At 35.4% G+C, this 20,175-nt stretch overlaps 1 protein-coding gene across 2 annotated transcripts in view; it reads left to right on the top strand.

Annotated features, from left to right (window-relative positions):
• The window catches only part of Aspm (assembly factor for spindle microtubules), a 58,394-nt gene that overhangs the window by 3,165 nt on the left and 35,054 nt on the right, over positions 1 to 20,175 (top strand). For both annotated transcript variants that reach the window (XM_078022525.1, XM_078022524.1), the window contains exons 2-6: positions 5,231 to 6,853; positions 8,516 to 8,659; positions 8,816 to 10,280; positions 16,624 to 16,728; positions 17,160 to 17,306. In XM_078022525.1, the coding sequence (XP_077878651.1) occupies positions 6,557 to 6,853; positions 8,516 to 8,659; positions 8,816 to 10,280; positions 16,624 to 16,728; positions 17,160 to 17,306 (2,158 nt within the window). In that variant the 5' untranslated portion in view covers positions 5,231 to 6,556. The remainder of the gene's footprint in view (positions 1 to 5,230; positions 6,854 to 8,515; positions 8,660 to 8,815; positions 10,281 to 16,623; positions 16,729 to 17,159; positions 17,307 to 20,175) is intronic.

Raw genomic sequence — 20,175 nt, 5'->3', positions numbered from 1 at the left:
GGATGTTTTCTGATAGGCATTTACATGCAACTTAATTTTAACATCCTGTACTTATTTTGGCAGGCCTTTTTACACGCTTCTCTTCAGACTGTCTTGACACCAATTTTCCATATTGATTTTTCTAAAACTTTGTCCAGTTAACCAACCCATTAGCTATTACCCAGGAATCTGCATAAATCCTTAGACTGTCTTCCTTATGAAGTAGACTACTAAAACATTCTCAAAGAGTATGTTTCATCCATACCTAAGGGGAAGCTATAATATAGCTTTGTTCTCATCCGATCAACCCTAGAGATCTCTCCATAAACCAGAGTTTTTGCTTTCTTCATGAAATCTCCAATTTTACCTAGGCATAGTTTGAGAGGCAGAAAAGTAGTAGAAGATATATATTATAGAAATCTTCAGTCACTTGTTTGCGTAGCTTGTGTGTTTTTAAGGCCTGTGTAGATCTGAGGGGGTATGTGTCATTTTTGCTTGATAATGGAATGTTGCTTGTTAAATCGATTTTAGGTCAGCAAACTTCTTTGTAAAAGACTAGAAGCTAAATATTTTTGGTCATGCAGGCCATATGATTTCTGTCACGACTATTCTGCCAGTGTAGTGTAGAAGAATTATATACAATATGTAAATTAATTGGCATGACTGTGTTCCAATAAACCTATTACAAGAGAACAATGGGCCAGACTTGGGCCTCAGGACTTAGTTTGCTGATCCTGTGTTAGGTGATAGTTGGCAATAGGCAGTTTGGATCACAAAATTCCTTTTATCCTATGAGTACATATTCAGTCTCTATCATAATCTAGTAGCAAAACTAAGATCTGTTTTTCAAATAGCAGATGTTTGCAGAGAAGGCATAACTTTATTGGCAAATCTAAAATTTTGTGCCATGATACATCTATGGAAATTTCCCAGAGCTTCTATTCCATATCCATGATTGTCTTGGACTCTTAAGCCTTTTATGCCATGTCCCGCGCAGGCAGTGCAAATGGGGTTCCCCTCACTGGAATGGGCTGAGAAATAAAAACTAGGAAAACTACAATTGTGGAAAAAAAAAAAAAAAAAAGAATACAGAAAGCAGTTTTAAAGTGGGGGCAGGATGGGCAAGCTGACCAGACGGATGGAACTTCTGACAAAATGGAGCCTGGGCCGTTTTATTTATATCGGGGAAACATCAAAGAGATTCTACAGACTGTTATTTTCCCAAAAAAAGGTGGGCTTTTTAGTTTCTAATAGGTTATGCCCATCTCTATTGGTACTATGAGGAATCTTTCTAGCAGAGTGAAGGGAAAAGTCACGTGCCTTGGGAGAGCCATGCGAAGTTCCCAATGCCAGGCCTATCCCTCCCTGGCTTCCATGCTGAGAGAAGGTCCTCATGTATTTCATTGACGGCTTCCTGCAATGCCACATTTCACAGTTAGCAAGGGAGGATATATTGCAGTGTGGACCTGCTGCAGAGGCCTTGCTCCAGTACCCAATTAAAAAAAAAAAAAAAAGTTCACTAGATAAATGGATTGGTGAGACATGCCCTAATAAGATATGCAGTGCCTCCAAAAGAGGCCTTCCAAATGAAACAAATGTATAGCAGCTGCCTCTTTCTTTAGAGGGGATATCCTGACATGTCCTAGACCACTAGATACTTGGATACTTTATTGATGCAGTGGAATCCTGAGCTTTGCCATAGTTTCTCTCTTACCACCTGGCCTAAGATAGTGTTAGTATTATACAAACACTTAAATACAAACTGCTTCATGTTTTCTGTACTGAGTGAACAGGGCAAAAAAATATTTTCCTGGACAGTAACCCATCTAGCTTTTTCACTGGCAAAATTAGCAAGGTAGGGGCTATATGGATGTAATCACTAGTCCAACATCCCTCAAGTCTTGACAATAATCTCTGGATTAGAAGGAAGGAAGAGGAGGCATGGTCAGAAGCTTCTATTTGACTATCATAATATCCCTTGCTTCTTGGATTTAAGACCCAGCTTAAAAATGCTGTCAGGAACTATTCCCAGTTTTATTCTGGAGCTAGATGGATCCAATGGACACTCTGTGAAACAGACTCAGGCCTAGATGCTATTTATCTCCTGATGTCTAGAAGCTCCTTCTATGAGCTCTGGTCCATGGTAGCATTTAAGTTTTTTGAAGTGTATCAGAAAGATAGAGCCATCACTTCATAACCAGTGCACAGTCTGGTTATTCCTCTCTCCTCCATCCATAGTCACATTGATAAATGGCTGCAGTTCTCTCTCAGGAAAGTTTAAATGATGATTTAGGACATATACTTATATTCATTTTGAATGGTTCTTTCTCATAGGTGCAAGACCTTTCCTTAGTCAAGTAGTTTGTGTCTGGGCAAGAGGTTCTAAATCGCCACAATACTAATTTCAGTTTTTCCTTCATAGATGTTGTAATTTACACACACACACACACACACACACACACATTTATATTTCAAGCAGCAGCATAATCCACTGCTTATCTTATTTCTAGGGATTTTCTATCAATTAGCTACTGCCACAAATCCATACCTCTACCATTTAGACCTTGGCATATTATGGTAAGTTCTATCACACCTGCTGTGTTAAGTACCAACAAGTCTTGGCCACTTGTGGGTCCTATCATCCGCTTGAAGATCAGAGAGGCTGTTTTCATTGTAGCATCCTCTATTATCATTTCTGTCATATAGAGAACAGGATGCTATTCTTCATATGTGTTTTCAAGAATGCTCGAGTCTCACAGCAATGCATTTCTTAAAGCCTCAGTTGAAGGAAGGATTCTGAGGTGGGGGGAATATGTATGTTTAGGGGTGGCTAGGTTGCACTTATAGATGTTCTGCAACATTTCCATGTTCCTAAACCTTTGGAATTTTTATTCTACAAAATAAAATAGGTAGATAACTCACTGTAAACCACTACTGAGTTCAACTTTCAATTAATGAATCGCAAGTAGTAAAGCCAACCTGTAAAACTATTGTTCCAATGCATTAAATGGCAAAGTGTACCCATGACAATTATTTCTGATTGTTTCTTAAGATTTGTCCCCTTGGCTTAATACCATTATAATCCACTTTAGATTATCAAAATCTTGTAACTCTTTTAGTATGCAGTACAGGTTATTTCCTCTTACAGTAGTTGTCACATTTACTTTTTCTGCCCATGTTTTATTTTTTGCAATCTGAGTTAATAAGTGATCATGGGGAGGGGAAAATGCTGAAAATTGACATTGACTTTGTGAGTTCCTGCTCCAGGTGCAATTCTTAGAAAATAAGGAAGCCCTCAAATTGACATAGGGTGAAGGGGGCTGCCTGTGCTGGAAAGGGAAGTTTACAGAAATAAAGAGGTTTACAGTTCTCAGCCTTGTCAATTCTCCAAATGTCACTGTTAGTCAGCCTTCTGCCACCATAATATATTGTGAGATATAAAAAGAGAATAGGATTATTTTGGCTCAGTTTTTTTTTTTTAAGGTTCCAGTCCTTGAACAATTGGCCCTGTTTCTTTGGGCCTGTGGTCACACTTCATGGCAGGAATATGTGGTAGAGCAAAACAACTCAGCTCATGATCAGTGAGCAAAAGACAGGAAGAGAGAGGTGGGAGTCCCACTATTCCTTTTAAGGGGCATGCTCCCCAATGACCTGAATACCTCCCACAAAACACCATATCTTACAGGTTCCACTACTTCCCAGTAGCTCCTCACTGGGGACCATGTCTCTATCTCATGGACTGTTGGATGAACATTCCAGATCCAAAATATGATAGTCATCATACCCATTCCCAAGGAAATCCTCCTTCTCCATAAAACCTTTTACCTAGTCTAAAAGAATTAACACTGTAGAGCATTTATTTTATTTTATTTTTTTAGAGATTTTTTTAATATTTATTTTTCAGTTCTTGGCAGACACAACATCTTTGTTTGTATGTGGTGCTGAGGATCTAACCCGGGTCGCACGCATGCCAGGCGAGCACGCTACCGCTTGAGCCACATCCCCAGGCCCACTGTAGAGCATTTAAATAGTGTTGTTAAATTTGTTATCCAATCCTTGGATTTACTATCAGATATTTGTGTTTAATTCTTGACCATATTTTCCTTAAGAATACAGATAGTGAGGGACTTCTTCAGAGTTTCATAGATGCCTCTTGTTTTCAGAAAATGTTCTTAGCTGTTTGTTTCATAGATTTTCATCTTATTCCCTACCTATGCTCTCTAGGGTAGCCAGACAAAACTAAGTAACACTATAATCTTTATAATCATTTATAAAGTGTTGGCATAGCAACTAGATGTCACTGCCACTTGATATTTGAATGAATTGCTCTCCATATATACTACATTTCATGTTCCCATCAGCAATAATTTGAATAATCATGATTCCACCACATACCTCAGACTATCATGATGTTTTCCCCTAGAAGAGGTTATGCCTGAGCTCTTCAAATATGATCAACTCAATTGTAGAATTCCTTGAAGCCACTATTGTATCAATCAGGGTCACAAAGTTCTCTACTCCAATTTAGTATAATTCAAGGAAATTTTAATAAAGGGACTATTTGCAAACACGTGACCAGATCTAAGGACATCATAAGTGATAGTGCAATACCTTAGGACTAGTAATAAAATGGTATTCTGACCCTCAGGTCCAAGTTGTGAAGGGAAATTCCCATCTGGAAAGGGTACCTCTAAAGCTATGTGTGAGGTTTAATGTTGAGAAAGTCAGCTAACACATGGAGGAGCAATTAGGAAAGAGAAGTACTCTCACCTTCCTCTTCTGAGGCAAATGAGAAACCACAAAGTGAGAAAACCTATTGGTTTAGCCAATAAAGATTAGCATATTAAAGCAAAATGCAGAATGGAAAAGATTGGAGAGTAGAAAGGAAGAGGCAAGTAAAAAATATTCAGTACAGTTCATTCTAATTTTTTTTAAATATAAGCCAACAGTGTTGCTTTATGAGAAACTCATGAAGCATAGAGTAAATATGAAAAATTGTGCTATTAACACATTGAGTTGAAGCCAAAATTTGAGTGTCTTAATATAAGGAGGATTTATTTGCAATACTAATTTAATAAGTAACATTCACAGTAATAAGTAACATATATATATATATATAATGCATTTGAAAATAATTGTAATTCATATTAGCATTTTTATTAATTGTGCATCAGTACTGTAGGATTTTAAAAAATCCTCTGGACATTTTTTTTACATGTTGATGGATCTTTATTTTATTCATTTAATTTAGTGGTGCTGAGATTTGAACCCGGTGCCTCACACATGCTAGGCAAGCACTCTACCACTGAGTCACAGCACCAGCCTTCTGAACAACTTTGTTTACATATTAAGGTAATTGTTCAAACTCAGGTCAAATGTGGTGTCATGAACATAATTTCACACATTATCTTCCTCATTTTGTTTTTCCTCTCAGTCTTTTCTTTCTATAGATTTTGTGTAACCATACATCTATACATTATTACTGTTTTTTTTTTAAGTTTCTGCTGCCTTTAGAGGCAGTACATTTTAGAGGGTAAAAGCAAGACTGTGGCCAAACTAGGGATACATATCCTGGCTTGCTACTTTCTAATTAGCTGTATGCTCTATAGTCCTCATCTATAAAATGCAAATAATGATAATTATGTCCCATGAGATATCTTGTAGGATTTAAGTTTGAGATAATTATGTAAAGGGTTTGAAACTGTTCCTGACATACAGTAATATGTGAGCTAAAATCATTATTATAAAAATATAAAAATCAGTGGTTGTTTGTCAAGAGAATTTTCTATCCAAACTATCATTTATGGATTATTGGGAGTCTTAGCTTTTATTTATCTAGTATTGCTCCCAGTATCTGGAGGTAAGAAACAGAGTGTACATGTAGTGAGCTTCTGCAATGGCCAGCCACTAAAATAAGCATGTTTACTAAACTGTCAATTTAATTGTCTTTATATTTTTCCAATTCAGCCCAGAAAACCGCGGAAGTAAAGTTCATCGATGTAATTCTGGGCGTGGTGGATCAGATGAGTGGAGTGACAAACTATTTTGCCCCCTCAACGGTTTTATCTATAGTTGTGCCGCGCAACCGCAATGATTCCTACTTTTACTGTGGAAATGCTGTTACTATCTTCCCCTTATCATAACCTGTTTACAAACTCTAAAGGCAATTTCAATCCTAAACCTGTGCGTTTCTTTTCCTCAGAAAAGAACGACTGGCGGGTCCCATGCAATCATTTAAACGAGGCGCTGCGGTTTCATTGGCCAGAAGCTGCTGCTCATTGATTGGCTCCCTGGTGTTGTGGGCGGAGCGCGGAGGTGCCCATTGGCGGAGGCGAAAAATTTAAACGGAGGCAAAAGGCAAGTCTAGTTTTGCTCCGTGACTTGAGTTTGCGAGTTTGTGGGGTTGGTACCCTTTTTATTTCTAGGGTGTCGGCTTCTGGAAAGCAAAGCGGGGTAAATTCGCTCCGACCATTTCCACGGCCGCGCGGTGAAGCGGTCAGCGTCGGTCGGAGGTCCCTGCTCCGGAGCAGCCTGGTAGAGGGTAGGGAAGGAGGCCGGGTCGGGGTCTGAGGCTGCCATGGCGAACCGGCGAGTGGGGCGAACCTGCTGGGAGCTGAGCCCTACGGAACGCCGGCCGCCGGCGGGGCGGCGGGAACCAGCGGCCCAGGAGGAGGCGGCTTCCCCGCCGACGCTGTCTCTCAGCCACTTCTGCAGGTCCCCTTTCCTCTGCTTCGGAGATGTCCGCCTGGGCGCCTCGCGGACGCTGCCCCTGGTCCTGCACAACCCTAACGAGGAGGTGGCTGAGGTGGAGATCTCCCACTTCCCGGCCGCGGACCTGGGCTTCAGCGTGTCTCAGCGTTGTTTCGTGTTGCAGGTATGTCGTGGGGCGGGGCGTGCCTTGGGCTGCGCTTTCTACCCTGTCCTTCCCGCCGCCTTCCTCCGTAGGGATGAAGCTTGGGAAAGGAATGACAAAAATACCCTCAGAGAATGAAGGGAGAGTGTGGTGGCCCTTGACACACAGTTTTCCACGCACATATATAATGTTAGGGCACTCATTTACTTGGGCGGTGACAGTGCATCAAGGCATGCCTACTTATCTTTAACAACATTCTAAGTAAACTTTATGCAAAAAAAAAAAGCATATAAAAATATGCTCCGGGTATTTTTAAATACTTTTGGTGTTTTTAAACTAATAGTTGGCACTAAGAGTGCATTCAATTTAATTTTATGACATTTGTTTCAAGAACCTCCCACATAGCTTTTACAGCCTGCTTTGGCCAAAGTACTAGTCCCATTCTCATCACCACAAAACAGAAAATTTGGTTCTTATTTTGACTGATGTGTCCTTTTAATTGAGTAGATCCTTGGAAAGCATGAAATCATTAACTGAGGGAGTCTAGATGGCTAATAACCACTTCATAAGGCAGTAGTAATTCAAATCTGAGGTCCATTGCCTTCTGTGTCACTGCTCATCTGCACTTCAGAACCTGGCTGGTCTTGTTTATAAATGACTGCTTTTCTTCCTATGGAAAGTTGGATTTCTGTTCTGTATAGTGATACTTTTACTTTTTTGTTGTTGTTGTTGTTGTTGTTATAATGTAGAAGTAAAGTTCTTGTTTTTCAGAGTAAATTGTTTTACACAGTAAAGATTCTGTATTTGTATTTTCTAAAACAAACTGCTTATGATGTTATATAGATTTACTTTTCAAACAAAAAACTGGTTTTTTTCCTCTGACAAACAACCAAGGTTTTGTTTGTTATTGTTGTTTTGTCATGTCAGGGTTTGGCAGATTCTATTGGACAGGCTGTATGGTGTAGATAGATGTTAAAGTCTAAACTCTGGAGCCAGACTACTTGGGTTCTAATTATTAGTGGTATGACTTTGACAAAGTTTCTAGACATTGGTCACTTCATAGTTAACCAGTTGTATGAAATACCTGCAATTGTTCCTGAAACATACAGATTGTTTAACAAAGATCAATTTTATGATGTGGACTGTAGAGGAGTTTGTGAGAAAGAGGAAATTTAGTTGATCATCTTTATGTTTCTTTTTCCACAAAATCTTTATAATACAGGACCATTATATTTGAAATAAAAGTACTGCACATGATAAAGGAGTAGACATTTCAATTTTTTTTTAAAGCCACTCAATTAAAATGATCTGGAGACTATTCTATTGCTTTCATCCAGTTAGATTTTTTTTTTTATTTTTTAGTTGTCAATGGATTTACATGTAGTGTTGAGAACTGAACCTTGTGCTTCACACATGCAAGGCAAGAGGTCTACCACTGAGCCAGGACACCCAGCCCTCATCCAGTTGGATTTTATTATAGTTTTATGTTGTTATGAACCCTCTTAGTGCTGGTGACTATTTTCATTATAATGAAATGAGCAGATCAGGTGGGAAAAATATATTTGACTTACCAAATGCTTTTAGGATTTTAGAGTGTTCATGAATAATAGTTGCTGTATGGTATGCTTTGATTATTTTAATTATATTGTCATAATCATTTAAAATGTATTCTTTTGATTGTAGCCTAAAGAAAAACTAGTTATTTCTGTTAACTGGACACCATTGAAAGAAGGCCGAATAAGAGAGATTGTGACATTTCTTGTAAATGATGTTCTGAAACACCAAGCCATATTGCTAGGAAATGCAGAAGAGCAGAAAAAGAAAAAGGTAATAGTTTAATCATTCTATAATTTACTCCAAGAAATGTTTCATAATGTGTAAAAATTATTTTGATGACAAGCCTGAGTAACATGTATAAATTGTTTATTAAAATAATATTCAATGGTTTTTAATTTCATCAGTATATTTTGTTTGTTTTTACAGAGGAGTCTTTGGAATACCATTAATAAAAAGAAAAATTCAGCCTCTTCAAGTTATAACAAAAAGATTTCAAATGATCAAAATGTTAACAAAACATTTTGTGTTTCTCAAAAAGTTGACAGAATTAGGAGCCCACTACAGGCATGTGAAAATCTGGCTATTAATGAAGCCTGTTCTCCAACAGAAAATAGTTCTTTAACCCTTGAAGAACATAAAATACCTATATCACCTATTAGCCCTGCTTTCCAAGAATGTCATGGTGAAATTTGCTTGCCACTTTCTGTACGTCGGTCTACTACCTACTCATCTCTTCTTGCATGTGAAAATGAGGAACAGTTAAAAGTAGAAGATGCCACCATTTCAAAAGATTTTAATTTTAATGAGGAAGTCATAACTAAAACTTCCTTTCAAAGTGAGGAGAATAGTAAACTTATTCTGACCCCAAACTGTTCTTCAACTTTGAACATTATGCAAAGTCAAGCAAATTTTCTAAGTCCAGATTCTTTTGTAAATAATAGTCATACAGCTAATAATGAAGTAGGGTTAACGTCATTTCTTTCATCAGATACACTTAAAAAAGATAATTCAGAGTCTGTGAATTTGGAATCCAAAAGTATACATGAAATTTACAGAACAATTTTAAGTCCAGATTCTTTTGTAAATGATAATTATGGAGCAAATCAGGATCTAGAGTCAGATTCAGTTAATCCTGTTTTATCCCCAAATCAATTTGTAAAAGATAACATGGCACATATATATACCTCTCAGCAAACATGTAAAATATTATCATTATCAAATGAAAATTCTCAGATTGCCCGGTCTCCTCAGCAGTGGAGAAAAAATGAAGTTTTGCCATGTAGTCCTGAATATCAGGGTTCAAAAACACCCAAGCCTAATTTTGAAGAACTAAATCCTATAGAAGTGAAGTCAAGTTACTACAATTTTAGAAAACAAATTCACCCTAAATTTTCTGCAATTCAGGATGTTTCTCGTTATAGCCATAATAAGCAACATAAGAGACGCCCCATACTTTCTAACACAGTTATTAAAAGGAAGACCACCATTGCCAGAGAAAATCAAGCTGAGATTAATAAACCAAAAGCAAAAAGATGCCTCAACAGTAGAGTAGGTGAATGTGAAAAAGTAATAGATCACTCCAAAGAAACAGAAGCTTTACATTCTCATCTTCCAATTATCGATTCAGTATTAAGTAAACCTAAGTGTTATAAAAGTGAAGTAACTAATTCAACGACAGCTTTAGTTGCTTGTAAAAGAAAAAGTGATGGAAACATGGAAGATACAAATGTGAAGGTTGCTATTATAGAACATATGGATACACCCAAAATCAAAAGAATCCACTTTTCTCCCTTGGAATCGAAAACATCAACTGTTAAAAAAATAAAGATGACAACACCAATCTCAAAACGTACTAGCAACAGAGAGAAATTAAGCCTTAAGAAGAAAACTGGTGAGTATTACTTATAAAATCTCTAGTGTATTTTCTGTTTTGGTTTAGTGAATCTGCTATTTTTTTTTTTTAATTATAAGATTTGTGTTACTTTATTTTTTTTATTTAAAGAGAAAGTGAGAGAGGAAAGAGAGAATTTTTTAATATTTATTTTTTAGTTCTCGGCAGACACAACATCTTTGTTGGTATGTGGTGCTGAGGATCGAACCCGGGCCGCATGCATGCCAGGCGAGCGCGCTACCGCTTGAGCCACATCCCCAGCCCCATGAATCTGCTATTGATAAGCTTATATTAACTTGTACTTTTCATTTGTCAGATTGCTCAGTGGAAGACAGAACAAATAGTGTGGGACTAATTTCTGAAATTATTGCAATCTTGTCTGTTAAACTTTGGATATTTTTTAAAATTTTATTTATTTATTTTTTAGTTGTAGATGGACACAATACTTTTATTTGTTTTTTATTTATTTTTATGTGGTCTTGAGAATTGAACCCAATGCCTCACATGTGTGAGGCAAGCACTCTCCCACTGAATCACAACCCCAGCCCAAACTTTTGATATTTTACTCATGAATTTTCTGCAATAATTCTGTTTTTTAAAAAATATTATATCCAAATATTTATCTCAATTTGATATTTTTGGTACCTCCTTAAGTTTTACAACCTAAGAAAGTATTTGACATGTCTTGCCTTAGTCCACGCCCTAACTAGAAGGCCCAGTGAAGTTCCTGGCCCGAATACTACCATTGGAAAGATTGTTTGAAAGACCTATTCATGTCCTGTGCTCCTGATGAGCTTACTCTGTCTTCGCCTCTGCCCATCCACTAATTGGAAATGAAGATAGGTCCCTAGAGTTCTCCATTTCTTAGAGAAGAATATTTTTCCTTTTCTAGTATTCACAGCTTTATCACACTGCCTCAGAAGCAGATAGGATTAATCCCATCACACTTTTAACCCAAAATACCTCTTCTGACAATCAAGATCCAAGCAGGAAAGTAACCCACACTATGTATTTTTACCAGATAATTTGTTTTCTTTCTCCTATTCTGTAAATCCTTCTATATCCTTTGGACTCACTGTTCTTCATTAGCACTTCTTTGCAAACATTCTCCTACCTTGTTACCCTGTTGCAGCCTGACCTTCTCTTGACAACAGTGCTTTCATTATAACCCTCTCAAGTTCTGTCTGCATTCTCTCCTACTTTTATGATTTTGGAGCTCCTGCTGGAATCTTCTAATATCTACTTTTTATTTTTTATCTATTTCCAAACTAATATCCCCTCTCTCCCTTAAAAACAAGCAAAAAGAAAATAACAAAATAGCTTAAAGCTCATTTTTCAGACTTCCTCACCTCTGTCCTCTCTTGATGCAGAGAATGATTCACTCTCAAAATTTTGAATCTTGCTTATTATACTTTTTCTAAAACTACTACTATATGATTTCAAAATCATTTTCCAATGTCTTTCTAATACTCTGGGAATTTAGTTCCAACCTCCTTAGGTCATGCTCTCCTAAAAGCATCTTAATCTCCAGTTACTATCTCTATAAGTTCCACATTTCCTCTAGAACCCAACTTCAACATTGTTTATACCCCGCTGTACACATACAGTTCTTTAATCCACCACTGTTTCCATGGCCCTCATCTCTGACCTATCTATCTTTCCTAATTCAGCTTGAATTCCATGGTTCAACATAAGCACTTCCCCTTCCTTCCTTCCCTTCATTGTCCATGCCATAAATTCCAACTGTATTTCAGTCTAACTTTGCCTACTCTATGCCTGAACCTTGCTTGGTTGTTCTTTATTACTACAAACCCCAAGTAATCCCTGAACTCTTTTTATGGCTGTATTTTCCTGGCTTATTAACTTTGCTATAGGGTACCTCACCTTTTTCTCCTGAAACTTCTCTTTCCTCCTGTCTCATGATTGATAATAGTAGCTGACATTTACTGAGTTCTTTTATGTGTCAGACCTAGTTGTGAGTGCCTTACTATTACCTCTTTTAATATTTATGACATTCATGTGCAGTAAATGTTATTTTTACCCATAGCACAATTTTACAAATAGGTACATTGAGACTTGAGTAATTTGCCCATTTTACAGTCAGTCAGTGATAAAGCTGGGGTTCTACCCCAGGTAATGTCAGTTCTGTGATCCTCATCCAAGCTAATGACCCGTTTCCTATTTCACTGAGGGAGTAGAAATATAGATGCTTCTCTATTTATTAAGGATTACATCCAATAAACCCATTATAATCGACCTTAACAAGAAAAGTTTCAATAAAATAGCAAAAACTGATTGAAGTGGATTCAACAATTTTAGGTGATGAATTGGAAATAACTAATAAAGCTCCTTTCAAAATGATGTTTTACTTCAGAAAATAACTTTTAATTAAGTATAATCTATATGCAAAAATTATACAAATCAGTATATAACTCAGTGAATGATCACAAAGGGAACATTGACTCTATTAAGGAGTTTTGCTTAAAAGAAAATGTAAGCAACATAAGCATAGAGCATAGGCTGAAGGGATAAATGGTCAGTGAGTTCCACACTGTAAATCCAGTGATTATTTCTCAATCTTTTTTTTTTTTTGTATTGGGGATTGAACCCTGGTACATTTAACCACTGAGCCTCAGCCCTTTCCTGTATTTTATTTGGAGGGTCTGGCCAAGTTGTTTAGGGTCTCCCTTAGTTGATGAGGCTGGCTTTGAACTCATGATCCTCCTTCCTTAGCCTCCCAAAGTGCTGGCATTATAGGCGTGCACCACCATGCCTGGCTATTCTCAATCTTCATCTTGAACTATTTGTAAACAGTTTGGAACCTTGAACCTCTATCTTCTTGGAACATTTTATCTTGCCATTCTCATTCTCCTGGTTTTCTTCCTTCTTCATTGACTGCTCCCTTTCAGTTTTCTTTGTGGGAAGTTTCTTATTACCCTTACACTTTGGATTACAGAGGGCTAGTCATTAAACATTTTTATATTTTTACTCATTCTCTTAATGATCTCATCTATTATTTCTCAATAGTGAGGCCCAAAGCTGTGGAATTGTCCTAATTTGTGTTTCTCTCTCATCCTTTCTTTATAAACTCAAATGCAGATCTGATTCTAAACTCAGTCCACCAACAAATTTTCTCTTTCTTTCAAATATAATCATAATCTGATCACTTCTCACTCACCATTGAATGGCACCATTTGGGCCAGTCTTTGTCATTGCAGGATGTGCAAACAGATCTCCTTGCTTTCACCCTTGACTTTTCCATAATCTGCATACCCACATACTACTTTTAAAATTCTTACTTCCTGTTGCAATGAAAGCCAAAATTCCTACAATGGTTTACAGGTCCCTATAACATCAATATTATGACCTTTTGACTTTCCAGCCTCTTACTTTTCTCTTTCCCTTGCTCACTGTTTTTTACCACTTTGGCTTCCTTGTAGTCCTTGAAACTTCAAATATGCTCTGTCCTCAGGGTATTTGCAGTTTGTTGTTTTCTCTAACTAGAATGACCTTTTTATTTAGTTCACTTATCACCGTATCATGTTCAAAACAGTGACTTGACCCAGGTTCTCAAACGCTACCAAATATTTAGAGTCACAGTTTAAACTTAGGTTTACCTAGCTACAACATAAATGTTTTTTTTTTTTCACCATTCTTATTGGGGTTTAAATGGAAGAAAAGCTAACAACTCTTCTAATTTTCCACTATGTGGCGTTTTTCTTCCTTGCTCAGGAAACTCCAATGGTGCTTTACTGTTATCAGATGATTTACAAAATTATTATTCTGCCATTTTAGGTCATCAGTTATAGGATCTCTGTTTATCTAGCCAGATATCTTTATTCACCATTCTGTCTGTGTATCCTCTTACTAACATTCATATCTGTTTTTCTCTCATTAATTCAATCCTTTATTTCAAGTACTTTTGTTAATACTGTTCTCTAATGAATTTCCCTCTAATTATATTCCCTTAGAAACTAATTACAGCTTATGTGACATCTTGAACCTGTTAATTCTATTTCTTGCTTTACTGTTTTTTGTAGATATGTTCTGATCCAATAACAAATTATTTGATTCTAAGAAACATATCCATTTTGGTCTTCTGCAAGGTATACAACAAATGATGAACAGAATGAATTCGTGAATGAATGAATGAACAAAGATCACTGAATTTTTGACACTCAAACCCGTACCTGTTTTTGAGGTCCGTGGTTGAACCTCTTTGTTAGGTTTAGAGAGAACTGTACATATTTGGTATCTGATATATGAGCCCATAGAAGAGCCAGTAATTCACTAAGAGCTGCTCTAGCTTCTTTCTCTTCTGACAAACAATTCTCCAGATATATTTCTTTAACACTAATGAGGCCCCTTAATAAAGCATATATTAAGTGTTCATACATTGTTTAGGCTCTGTTTTCCCAGGGAAAAAATATAATTTGTATCCTCAAGCTACTCCCAGTTTTAATGATTAAGCTCTGCCCAGGGAATTATTGAAGCATAGAAGCAGAGATGTTGTATGAATGGCAAAAAATGTGATAAGGTACTAATGCAGGCTTCCTAATGAATAAAATGATTTCAATGCAGAGGGACTAGCTTGTTGAAGGTTGCAAAGTGAGTCTCCCTATTATGTTTTAAATGTTCAAATAAAAAGAAAATTATAACAATAAATGTTATAACTTGATCATGTTCCTTATCTTCATAATAGGTATAGATTTGAGATTCCTCTAAAACAAGAGTAAGCAGCCTTTTTTTTTTTTTTTTTTTTTGGATTTTTTTAAAAATAACTTTTTAAATACCTTTATCTTATTTATTTGTTTTTATGTAGTGTTGAGGATCGAACCCAGGGCTTCACATATGCTAGGCAAATGCTCTTTCACTTGCCTACTACAACCCCAGCCCCTTTTTCTTTCATAGTTCAGATAATATTTTTGGCTATGCAGGCCATATTTCTATCACAACTATTTAGCTCTGCCATTAACAATGTGCCTGTGTTCTAATAATTTTTTATTTATAGGCACTGAAATTTGAATTTCATGTAGTTTTTATGTCATCAAATAATATTCACTTCATTTCCCCCCATTCATTTACAAACGTAAAAACTATTCTTTGCTTATAGAACATACAAAAGAAGATTGTGCTGGATTTTACACATGGGCTATAGTTTGCTCTAATTAGGAAAGATGCTTACATTTAGTAGCAGAATATGCTGGTATGAAACCTGCTTTTGATAGAGTGAACTGCTACTCCTATAGATATTTGCTACTATGAATTTTATTGCCTTTTCCTTTATAATTACTTGCTATTTATTAATCATGTAAGCTACATACTTGGTAATCAGTCTGTTCTCATTCTTCACCACTTTCCTAGTGAGTTGGTATTAAGACTTATTGTTTCGACTATTAAAACAAATCTGCTCTGTTTCCTACTTTTGTTAAAAATTGTTTTATCATATCTAACTTGGCTAATAACTACCTTGTAGTTTTTTATCTTTAGTCATAACCCCATTCATTTTCTTGCTTATATTATTTTCAAAAATAAAGATGAAGGTGTTATTTCTCGAAATAAAATCTGTCACTGAAATAGAGGGTACTTCAAACTTGTTAATAGTGCAGGCTCTAGAACTTGACTACCCAGGTTCAAACCCCTGCTGCTTCCTAACTTATGTGACCTCTAAGCCCTAGAATCCTAATTATGTAAATTTTGGATAATTATAGTACTGTTCATAGATTTATTGCGATAATTATATGAGGAAAGATTGATACTTAATAGCTCTTGGCATAGTATATTCAATTATTAGCTGCCACTATTACTAATATTGTTGAACTCTTCCCTCCCTCTTCCATCTTCTTTTATGTAATTTCTTATTTGTGTTTATTCTTCGTTGTATCATTGTTATAGTTTTGTCAGCAAGCCATATCCCTTGTGCTTAATATTCATTTTAGGAGTTAGCACATGTATATTTTCATCCAGAAGGTCTTTTATGCCCCCTTTAAACTTTTTCTGTATTAGACTTAACTGCCTATAGGCTGTGACAATTATCTTTCTATTCTGTATTTTCCCTGTACCTAACACAGTCTGGAATATATGCACACAGTCAATTGTGGTTAAATCTGGACAGTAACTTCTGTAGACAAAAATTAAATGTGGTTTTTTGGTTTGTACATTCTAGATGTTGATTTCATTGACCACTAAGTTCGTAATATTAGTATGTGAAGCATAGTAATTATTAAGTACTTGCTAAATGAATATGATTATGAAGAACCCATACTTTTAATTTTAAATGAGCTACCAACTTTGGGAATTTTATTTTTTAATGCTATTAATTTTGTTTTCTAATATATTTTAGATTCAATGGCATTCAAAACGCCTATTTCTAAAACAAACAAAAGGATAAAACCCATTGTTGCTGTGGCACAGTCTAATTTGACCTTCATAAAACCATTAAAAGCAGGTAAGTACTTATTATATTTAAACTGAAAATATAGTTTATTATATTTAATCGAAAAAGTGACATGGAATGAAGCATCAATTTCATTTCAAATGGAAATGAATTTTTTTAAAAATTTGAATAAAGGCCTTGAAGAATTTTTAAAGTGTGTATGCAAATTATAATTAAGGTATTCTATCAGATTTTACAGAAATTGCTTCATGGTAGGTTAGGATTTTTAAATAATCAGGGAATTTTGTTTTATTCCCTATCATTTTGCTTGATCACATTTCATACCCAAAATGTTTTCAAGTCTTTGCAGCAAGTAGTGAAAAGCAAATATTGTTCAGTTTTTTTATTATGGTTTCACTAGTTTAAAAAAAAGTTATTTTTCTATATATTGTACAGTAATTTACTAGAAACTTTTATATGTAATAATCTAGTTGTATTCTTAGATATTCCTAGACACCCAATGCCATTTGCTGCAAAAAACATGTTTTATGATGAGCGCTGGAAGGAAAAACAGGAACAAGGATTCACTTGGTGGCTAAATTTTATATTAACTCCGGATGACTTCACTGTAAAAACAAGTATTTCTGAAGGTAAACATTAAGTTAATGTTTAAATTTAATAATACTCTTGTTTTAGCAGACCAAAATTTGACAGGATTTGTCATTCTTTAATTATATATACTTTACTTATTACGTTATATTTCACTAATTTATTGACTTAAGTTTTTAAGATTGTGTAGGTAATTTTTCTTACATAGGTTGACATGAATAGATTTTCTGTACTAAAAGTACTGAAACTTGCCTTTTCTTTTTACCTTCCATTCTATCACTTTATCAGCCAATGTAAGCAGTCCTTTGTGGCCTGAACATTTTGGATGTATTGACTCCACTATTAATACGTTAGTTTAAGAAGTAGGTCAGAACACTGCATAGTACAGGGACTGTGAGAGACAATTCAGATGAAATTTTAAAACACTGCAGTGTTTATTCTGGAAGAGAAGACTTGGGTGTGGGATAAGGTAGAAGCTCAGATAACTAAAATGATTTTAGTTATCAAACCATTGTGTAATCTTGTAAAATGGTGATTTCCCCCATTGTTGCAATGTTCAAACAGACCATATTTCACATTCACCAGAGAAACGTGTGGGATTTCTTCTATTAGATGCAGAGTCTCTGGTTTAATTCCTAGGTCCTTGATCCATTTTGAGTTAAGTTTTGTGCATGGTGAGAGATAGGGATTTAATTTCATTTGGTGCATATAGATTTCCAGTTTTCCCAGCAACATTTGTTGAAGAAGCCATCTTTTCTCCAATGTATATTTTTGGCGCCTTTGTCTAATATAACTGTAATCATATGATTCTGTGTTCTCTATTCTGTACCATTGGTCTGCTTTGGTGCCAATACCATGCTGCTTTTGTTACTATTACTCTGTAGTATAGTTTAAGTTTAAGTTCTGGTATAGTGATGCCACCTGCTTCACTCTTCTTTCTAAGGATTGCTTTTGCTATTATTTTTCCAGATGAATTTCATGACTTCTTTTTCTATTTCTATGAGGAGTATCATTGGGATTATGATTAGAATTGCATTAAATCTGTATAGTACTTTTGGTAGTATGATCATTTTGACAACATTAATTCTGCCTATCCAAGAACAAGATAGATCTTTCCGTCTTCTAAGGTCTTCTTTAATTTCTTTCTTTAGCGTTCTATAGTTTTCATTGTAAAGGTCTTGTACCTCCTTTGTTAAATTTGATTCTCAAGTATTTTATTCTTTTTTTGAGGCTATTGTAAACAGGATAGTTTTTCTCATTTCCCTTTCAGAGGATTTGTCACCAATATACAGAAATGCATTTGATTTATGGGAATTGATTTTGTATCCTGGTACTTTGCTGAATTCATTTTACTAGTTTTCTGGTGGAGTTTTTTGGATCTTCTAGGTATAGAAGAATCATAGGCAAATAGTGCTAATTTGAGTTCTTCCTTTCCTATCTGTATCCCTTTAATTTCTTTCATCTAATTCCTCTGACCAGTGTTTCAAGAACTATGTTAAATAGAAGTGGTGAAAGAGGGCATCCCTGTCTTGTTCCAGTTTTTAGAGGAAATGCCTTTACTGTTTCTCCATTTCAAATGATGTTGGCCTGGGGCTTAGGCTTATCATAGATAGCTTTTATGATGTTGAGATATATTCCTGTTATCCATCTATGTTCATTAGAGATATTTATCTGAAGTTTTATTTCTTTGATGTGTCTTTGCCTGGTTTTGGAATGAGGGTGACATTGGCCTCACAGAATGAATTTGGAAGCGCTCCCTCTTTTTCTATTTCACAGAATAATTTATAGAGTATTGGTATTAGTTCTTTAGTTGTGTATTCATCTGGTCCTGGGCTTTTTTTGGTTGGTAGGCTTCTGATGGTGTCTTCTATTAATCTGTTTAAATTGTGTATATCATCCTGATATTCAACTTGGGCGACTCATATGCCTCTAGAAATTTGTCAATGCCTTTAATATTCTCTATTATATTGGAGTACAAGTTTTTAAAATAATATCTAATTATCTTCTGTATTTCTGTAGTGTCTGTTGTGATATTTCCTTTTTCATCACGTTCATTGGTAATTTGAATTTTCTCTCTCCTTCTCTTTGTCAGCATGGCTAAGGGTTTGTTAATTTTATTTATTTTTTTGAAGAACCAAGTTTTTGTTCTGTTAATATTTTCAATTGTTTCTTTTGTTTCAATTTCATTGATTTTGGCTGTGATTTTAAATATTTCCTTAAATATGTCTTCTACTGCTTTTGGTGTTGATTTGTTGTTCTTTTTCTATGGCTTTGAGATGTAATGTTAAGTCATTTATTTGTTGACTTTTTCTTCTTTTAAGGAATGAACTCCATGCAATGAACTTTTCTTAGAACTGCTTTCATAGTGTTCCAGAGATTTTGATATGTTGTATCTGTGTTCTCATTTACCTCTAAGAATTTTTTAATATCCTCCTTGATGTCTTTTGCAACCCATTGTTCATTTAGTAGCATATTATTTAGTCTCCAGTTATTGGAATAGTTTGTATTTCTTATTTTATCATTGATTTCTAATTTCATTCCAGTATGATCTGATAGAATACAGGGTAGTATCTCTACTTTTTTGTATTTGTTAAGAGTTACTTTGTGGCATAATATATGGTCTGTTTTAGAGAAGGATCCATGTGTGTTTAGAGAAGAAAGTATATTCTCTCATTGAAGGAGGAAATATTCTATATATGTCAATTAAGTCTAAGTTATTGAGTATATTATTGAGTCTTATATTTTCTTTGTTCAGCTTTTGTTTGGAAGACCTATCCAGTGGTGTAAGAGGTGTGTTAAAGTCACCAAAATTATTATGTTGTGGTCAGTTTGACTCTTGAACTTGAGAAGAGTTTGTTTGATGAACATAAATGCTCCATTATTTGGGGCATATATATCTCAAATTGTTAT

Source organism: Ictidomys tridecemlineatus, chromosome 10 (assembly GCF_052094955.1).
Source record: "Ictidomys tridecemlineatus isolate mIctTri1 chromosome 10, mIctTri1.hap1, whole genome shotgun sequence".
NCBI lineage: Eukaryota > Metazoa > Chordata > Mammalia > Rodentia > Sciuridae > Ictidomys > Ictidomys tridecemlineatus.
The sequence above is the reverse complement of the archived record's forward strand: the minus strand, read 5'-3'. Positions and strand labels throughout refer to the sequence as shown.